This window comes from Rhinopithecus bieti, unplaced genomic scaffold (assembly GCF_001698545.2).
Source record: "Rhinopithecus bieti isolate Rb0 unplaced genomic scaffold, ASM169854v2 scaffold_42745, whole genome shotgun sequence".
In the NCBI taxonomy this organism is placed as follows: Eukaryota; Metazoa; Chordata; class Mammalia; order Primates; family Cercopithecidae; genus Rhinopithecus; species Rhinopithecus bieti.
In genome coordinates, this window is record NW_016819184.1 from 7,069,930 (window position 1) to 7,078,583 (window position 8,654).

At 41.3% G+C, this 8,654-nt stretch overlaps 1 protein-coding gene across 1 annotated transcript in view; it reads right to left on the minus strand.

The window, feature by feature from the left end:
• Positions 1-8,251, minus strand: part of LOC108519538 (putative DMBT1-like protein) — a 46,442-nt gene extending 38,191 nt beyond the window's left edge. Inside the window, 3 exon segments of the mRNA XM_017858614.1 lie at positions 1,410-1,727; positions 4,846-4,917; positions 8,182-8,251. Of these exon segments, the coding sequence (XP_017714103.1) occupies positions 1,410-1,727; positions 4,846-4,917; positions 8,182-8,251 (460 nt within the window).
• Between the last annotated feature and the right edge of the window lie 403 nt (positions 8,252-8,654).

An 8,654-nucleotide genomic window follows, 5' to 3' on the forward strand; every position in this document is an offset into this window, starting at 1 on the left:
GAGAGAGACAAAACATGGTAAAAAAGAACAGGTGGAATGAATAGAAAACAATTAGCAAAACGGTAAATTTAAACAAATATCACAATGGTAGATTTAAACTTAACAGTGGTGATTTTTAAAATATACTCACAAATTATTTGATATTCCTTCCTTCAAGAGGTAGGGTTTGCTTTCCCTCCCTGTGTTTTGGATTGAACTTAATAACTCACTTTTGATCAATAGTATACAGCAAAAACAATGACATGTCACTTCTGAGATTGAATTATAAAAGACTCTATGGTTTCTGTCTTGTGCGCTCTCTCTGTCTCTCTCTCATCACTTGCTATGGTGGAAGTCAGCTTCTATTTTGTTCACAGCCCTATGGATAGGCCCATGTGGCAAGGAATTGAGAGAAGCCTACAGTTAGAAGCCATCAAGAAACTCAAGTCCTGAGTAAAAGAGCACATGAGGAATAGAAGACGCCAATAAACCATGTGAGTGAGCTTGGAAAAAAGTCCTATTCTTGACCATACGCCTGATCGACTGCTTGACTATAACCTCATGAAAGACCCTGAGCCAGGACCACCCAGCTAAGCTAATAAGATACGTGACCCACAGAAACTAACTAATAAATATCTGTCATTCTAAAATAAAAATTTGGGGTAATTTGTTATACAGCAATGAATAACTAATAAGCTGTATCTGTCAGTCATCATATTAAATGTAAATGGTCTAAACACCTCAAATAAAAGGCAGAGATTTTCAAATAGGATTTTTAATAAGCAAAACCCAAGTATAGCCTACCTAAAAGAACTCCATTTTAAATTTAAAGATATGGCTGGGTGCAGTGGCTCATGCCTGTAATCTCAGCACTCTGGGAGGCTGAAGTGGGTGGATCATTTGAGGCCAGGAGTTCGAGACAGCCTGGCCAACATGGCAAAACCCCATCTCTATTAAAAATACAAAAAATTAGCCAGGCATTGTGGTGTGCACCTGTAGTCCTAGCTACTCGGGAGGCTGAAGCAGGAGAACTGCTTGAACCTAGGAGGCAGAGGTTGCAGTGAGTTTGCACTACTGCACTCCAGTCTGGGCAACAGAGCATGACTCCATCTCAATAAGTAAATAAATAAATTTAAAGACACAGATAGGTTAAAAGTAACACCATGCTCTATCAGGCCGTGCCATCTTGGCTTGTACAAGAGACATAAATCTTGAACCAACCTGATGGTGTGTATGATGGAGTGACAGCTTCAGGTTCTGTGATTGGAGTGGGACTTGGTGAATTGCCAGCACCTGATGATCAAAAGAAAAATCAACACCCTAACATTTACAGTGCTATTTATAATATAATACTTAGTAAAATCAGTCATTGAATATTATTCGAAGGGAAAACAAAGAAGTGACTTCTTGTTCAGAAAACAGCCCCTTACCTGTGCAAATGACACTGGCATCCTCCAGGTGCCCACAGTTGTGCCTGGCCTGGTCCCCATGCATGCACTGCCCCAGGTGGCTCTCACTGCCCACACACTGCATGTCATCCAGTAAGATTTTCCCAGAGCCTGCCCCAAAGTGGGCTCCTGTGGGGGCTGCCAGAGCCTGGCCACACTGCAGCTGGCGGCACACGACGGTGGCCTCGGCCAGGTCCCAGAGATCATCACACACGGTACCCCACGTGCCCTGGACGAGAACTTCCACGCGGCCTGAGCACCTCCCTGTGCCGTTCAGCAGCCTCACCTCCATCCAGGCTCCTGGGGAGGCACAAGGAGGGGGTGCACTGGGGAGTGGCCTTTGGTGTCAGGACATTGCCTTAGTCTTATCATGTTGGGCTGATATGTTGCTGATGTCATAATACTTATATTTTCCATAAGATATTATTTCATAGGAAGAATAATAGTAACAATAATAATCATAAATTCTACCACTCACATTTCATGGGTGATTACCAATAGCAGGTGCCATCCTAAGTACTTTGTAAGCTTGATCTTATTCGACCATTACATCTCTCTTGTTGGGTCTATTATTAACTCTGTTTTTCACATGAAGAAAGTGAGACTCAGAAAGTCCAAGTTAACTTTCTCAGGGTCAAAGTGGCAATGTGAATTGGAACTGGGTAGATTGATTAGTATTCCATGTGGCTTTCTAAGGCCAGTGAACTTTGTTATATGTATTTTCCTCCCTGAAGTTACCCTTCTCCTTCCTTCTCTCAAGCTGGGCCCTGTGCCTCTTGCCTGGGTCAGTTTACATGCAGAGTAGAGAGCTGATATAGCCTGTAGGATGTTCTGGCTTTGGTTTTCAAAGACCTGAGAGCAAGGAAGAGAATAAAGTTTGAGGGAGAGAAGTGCTTATTCTACCTTTATGTGTAACAAAAAGGATAGTTCCTCTGGGTTAGGCAGATAGAAAGTTCTATGGGTCTTGGAAAATCTGAGCTGGAACTCCTACTCCCTGGAAGTGCCTCAAGGAGGCCAGAAGACCCTGGTGAGCAGTTGCATTAGACGTCTAGAGAGATAATGCCAGATTCCTGGGCTCCAACTTACACATATCACCAAAGCCCACACATGGCACAAGAACTCCAGAGGACCCCTGACGTGGGGAGTCCTCTCAGCCACGCCCCAGTGGACGCTGGCTAGTCTTTCTGTGGAAGTCGCCTTGGTATGGGGGAATGTCCCAGACTGGAAATTACAGAGTATTCTTTCTAGCACTAAAGACATTTCTTTTCTTTGCTGCCATCACAGTTATACTTTAAGTCGCAGAATATTCACTTAATGCCTATCATGAGCAAGGCTCTATAATGAAGAGTTTACACCTTAAGGGCTTTAATCAGTGATAAGATGGAGAAAACAAAGGAGAAATAGTGTCAGATTATTTCTATGTCTAGTGAAAGTAATTGTTAAACTTCTAAAAAATCTGGAATTCTGGTGATTGTTTTATTTAGTAATTTATTGCCCTGATCATGATATTTATATTGACATTCTATGTTCTAGAATTTTCTAGAAACACCGGTGAGGCTTCTTTCTTAAGCCAATGGGAGAAATAAAAAATAGAACCTACTACTCCATTAGATCTATTAAACAAAAAGTTTGAGAGTCTGTGACTCATTACATTAACAGTGCTCTAGCTTACAATATAGGAGTAGTAGTGCAATACAATGCAATATAACATAACATCAGTAATCCAATGTAGAAATAAAATATTTTTCATATCTAACATATGGGTTGCTTTGAGAACAAGTTAGAAAATATACGTGAGGAAAAATGTAGTGGAAATATGAGTCGTTATGATAATCACAAGTAGATTATACTCAGAAGAGAAAGTGAGGAAGATTTTCTGAGAGATTCTAGGTTAGTCCCCACTTTACAGGCTCCAATTCTTCTGAGTCGGCAGCCTCCATTTCACAAACAACCCACTCCTACTCACATTGTTCAGTGTGACCATTACCTACGGTTTACAACTCAACCCTGCCAGGAACTATGCATAAAAAATGAACCTCTTTTCTCAACAAAGCTCCTGCGAGCAACCTGTGTCCAAAAATGGGGCCAGCTCACTGGGCAGCACCACTGACAACTGGGCAGACCGCCTATGGCTCAGCTCCAAGGAGGGCATAAGGTTAGGACAGCTCTCATCACAGTCCATCGGTTCTGCCCCCAAGGAGGCTATGAAATAAGTCAGAATCCTCCCCCATGCCCTGATTTGAAGCAGTCTCATGGTGGGCAAATGCATCGTGTTCTTCCTTCCAAAATGTCCTTGTGGTACTGGAGTCCAGTGGGTCTGAACGTGTTCACTACTTGGAAGAATGGAGAAGAGCAGGACAGATGCCTCTGTCGGACGTGGCAGGCACAGTGGGGTCCACGTGACTTTTAAGGGCCCCCCCCTAAACATGCCTTCATTTGTTTTAAAATCAGAAGAAATGACTACAATATAGTCTTTATACCAACACAACCATAAAATAGAACATATACAAACATATCTGTGTATATATAAATATACTTTTTTTAATGGAGGTAGGGGTCCCTGAAGGCAAAAGTTCCTAGGGGCCCGGAATGTCAAAAAGTGGCCCAACTGGAGGCCTGAAATGGATGAGAGACCTCTGCCTGCTGTGTAGTGTTTTTTGAGGAGGTAGCAGAATGACTGTAAGGCTAGCTTAGCACATCTACACAGCCTTAAACTTCCACCATAGTATTTATTCAAAACACAGACGTGCACACACACCATTAGGCTTGGCCCAGTCAAACTGAGTTACTACTGATGTGAGTTACTGCAAAACCAGTCTTAACAGGTCAGAATGCTATAACGAGCTTTCTTTCTTTGTAAAGCAGATGTAAAAGCCGTTCTACCCAGGTGAGAAAGAAAGAACTGGGATTTGGGTTCACACCTGATATACAGTATCAGGTAAAATAAAAGGATAAATCTTGCCTAATTGTTACAATGGAAAATATAAATTAGGAATTTCACATTAAAAGCTATAGAGTAGGTGATAACTCGCAGCTGACTCCCTGATTTCCCAGTTATAGTCTTGATGTACCTGGGACATAGCAATTAGGCTTGCAAGCATATTCTCTTCCCCCATTAGCCCAAAGGTAGCTTTGGAGAATACTGTCCCACCACCAAAGGCAACTGGCTAAGCAGAGTCACATGGGCTTGGAGTCAGACATATTTGTGCCCAAATCTTGGCTCTACCACATTCTAGTTGGGTGATGCTAGGAAAATTTTCTGTGCTTCATTTTATGAAACAGTGAGGTGAGGTGGGGGGAAAGGATAGCACTTGTAGGTGGCTGTGAGCATAGACTAGTGACAGCATCTGATTCTCTGCTTATCACATTATGGTTGTTCATAAATGTGAGCTCCTTCCCCATTTTCCCAAGCACTTACCTGCCAGGGGCACAGGTGTGGATGGCAGGGCCACAGGCTCTGCTGTGGCTGCGGTTGCAGATAACCCAGCACCTGTCACAGGAACAAACAGAGGCAGCCCTAATAGTTAGGACATCCCCTAAATCCAACTTTAGAACGCCAAAAGTTTGAAAACAGACACGGCCTGAAGGTCACAGTCAAACATGCAGCATCGATTCCTGACTCAGCTGCAACCTCCGCCTGCTGGATTCAAGCGATTCCCCTGCCTCAGCTTCCTGAGGAGCTGGGATTACAGGCATGCGGAATGGCGCCCAGCTAATTTTTGAATTTTTTAGTAGAGATGAGGTTTCACCATATTGGCCAGACCGGTCTCCATCTCCTGACCTCATGATCCACCCACCTCAGCCTCTCAAAGTGCTGGGATTACAGGAGAGAGTCACCGTGCCCGGGCTGCATTCTTTTAATAGTATTGTCTTTCTTAAAACAATTTTTGAGGTATAAATGATAGACCAAAAAACTGTGCAAGTTTAATGTGTACAGCTTGATGTGTTTGGATACAAGCGCACACCCATGATACTATCACTACAACCAAGGTAATAAACATATCCTTCACCTCCAAAAGTTTCCTTATGTCTCTTTCAGGTGTGTGGTAAGAACGCTTGACATGAAATCTACCCACAACAAATTTTGAAGTGCACAGTACTGTGCGTTAGCTTTGGCAGGATGTTACACAGCAGATCTCTAGAACTTATTTATGTTGCACAACTGAAAGCTTACACCCATAGAACGACAACTATCCATTTTCCTGAGTCTTTAAACAATCTAGTGTGTATTTAACAGACACAGCACATCTCAGTAACTACATGGATAGTGCAGGCTTCAGGACTTACTAAAGATGACTATTAGCATTGTCAGAATATGAATTATATGATGGTGTAATTGAAATATCAGCAGTTACAGGTGATGGAGAAGTGGAGACAGAATCAACTAGCACGGTCAAATGAAAATGGATTGTAATGGTGGTCACTGAGATGTAATTTAGACGTCTCTAAGTTGGATACTTCCCAGACATAAGGCCAGGTGCTCTAGTTTATTTCTTAAAATCAAAAGATATGAGGAGAATCTTTAATAATCTTTTTCTCTAACACACGCTTCCCCCATCTCTTTTCTTCTTACGCTGCATTTGTGAAAGTATGTGAAACGAGAAGACTTGTGTGATCATGTTCTTTGATAGTAAAATTACAGGTGATCAAACACAAAGTGAAATTCAGACCATCTCAGGGTCCTCTTGTTCCTTTCCACTCAAATCATTTGATCTCAAGTGATCTTTTAGCAGTACCTAGTGACAGTGCAGAGCCACTGACTATCATTCATGTGACTTAGAATCTACAATAAATTTACCATGGCGGCGGAGGTGGTAGTGTCCTACCTGACAATGCTGAATGTGTAGCAGTTGCAGGAGAGAGCTGAGTTGAGATGGCAGCAGGTAGAACTGTAATAAAGAAGCACCTGTGAACAGTAAGTAACTTGAGGGAGGGGTGTTTGGCCAGGGGCTCCCTATGATTTCCCAAGATGTGGTTTTGCCTCAACTCTGAAGTGACAAGTGACCTCTGAGTAAGTGACAGAAATGCTAAATCACCTCTTAGCCACCGGATCTTCAATCCTGTTAGGCTCAATCATCCCCGGATTCGATGTTCAAGTGCGGGTATTTGGTGTTTTGTGATGAGGGTTTTGTGTTTTGGGTCTTAATATTCTTCCTAAGAGTTGGCCTGATGGTCTAGATCATGAAGACCCTCTAGTACTTTTATTCGCATGTTCTGCATGTTTTATTCCTAAGCCTGTTTTGTTCCTAACATTTCTGTTGCTGTTGTGCTAGCAAAAAACCTGTCTATGGCTCCACAGTCCCACATTCTCTCCTGCTCTACAGACCTAACTTCATGCCACGTCTGGCCGTGGGAGTTAGTTACAATGTCCTTAAGGAACACTGACAGAAGCAACTGCAGGGGATGGAGAACAATTGCTTCTCTTTTTGGATTGACTTGGGTAGATGCTCCCCCTCTTCTGTCATACCTTTCTTGTCTCTACTTGCTGTTTGGTAACCGTATTTCAATGTATGTTCTGAATAACGTGACCATTTCTGCACCACTGAGCAGCAGTAACTACAAAATCTATTTCGAAAATGGGTGCAGAAGGCTGAGTATTGGCCTCCCCAAGGATATCCACATTCTATCCTTGGAACCTGAGCATATATTAGGTCACGCAGCAAAGGGGTGAATTAAGATTGCGGGTGAAACTACAGTTGTTAATCAGTTGCCTTAACATTAGGAGATTATCCTGCATTATCAGGTGGGCCCAATGACATCACAAGGGTCCTTAAAAGTGGAAGCAGAAGACAGAAGACAGTCAGAGAGATTGGAAAATGCTAATCTCTCCGCTGGCTTTAAAAATGGAGGCCTGGCCACCAGCCAAGGAATGCAGGTCACCTCTAAAACTGAAAAAGGCAGGAAATGGATCCTCTTTTTCCAGAGCTTCTAGAAGGAACACATCCTGCCTGACACTGCTCTTAGCTGAGACCCATTTTGTATTTCTGACCCCTAGAACTTCAAGATCATAAATTTGTGTTGTTTAAGTCACTAAGTTATGGCACTTTGTTAGAGCAGCGATGGGGAAATTGTACAATAAGTAAACATTACATGCAATCAGATTATTATTCCTCCAAAAAAAAAAAGAAACATTTCCTTTATAAAATTAAGAGAGTTTGGATACTCCCAGAGAAGCTGGCCAAACTGAAAATTAAATAATTACAAAACCCTATGTTCCAAATGGTTTCCAGTATTTTAAAAACAGTATTGTTAGCTCTCTTTTTTAAACAGGTGAGTGATGTCCTGAAAATCATCTCCATCCAAGCTCAGTTATAAGGGGCAGATTATAATAAGTCACTGAGTAAAATAACTCAATAGCCACTTTTCCACGTACTTCCCTCCTGTATTGGGTGGGAAAACAGAAAAGTCCCAGGGGAAAATAGCACAAACAAGTTATCTTACCTGATAATATGATTGCTGAATTTCCATCACCTATTGGTAAGAATAAACTGAAATCGTTCTTATTCCATTAAATTGAATAACTTTTACTTGACTTGACTTTATTGGTTTTCAACATATCTTTAATGTGACAGGTCTAAAATACAAAATGTAAAATATCATGAATTCCTGGTGAAATCAGCCCCTGGGACTTAACAGGCTCTCAGAAGTCCTGTATTTGCTTTTTTGATTGCTTTTAACACAGCCTAGAAAGAAAAGCCTTAACATATAATACTGGCTCTTCAGAATGCCCACACACTGACAGTAAGCCAGTTACCAGTGGTGCTCTGGGCCACCTGCCTGTCCTGGGCAGTGGTTACCAACTGGAAGCAAAGTAAGATGGCCATGGTATGTCCACATATGAGCTGTCTTCTCAGCTTGTGCCTCCTTCAGGGCCCAGGGACCATCATCTGGTTCCTCCTGGACCCTTTGCAGACATTTCTATTAATCTTATATATGTTATTAATTATTATACATACTATTATTATATATTACATATTATAATATGCAATATACAATACCATATTTTAATATCATTTTATACTATAACATATCACAATTATATATTAGATTAGATTATTTTATTTTATTAACTATTATATATATTATAATTTATGTATAATTTAATATATATAATATATATATGTATATGTTCTGCTACAAATTTCAAGTGAAATACATATATCTGCATAGCAAGATCAGAAAACAGAAATATAAGATTAACAAGCATATGAATGAAAGGAAAATCAA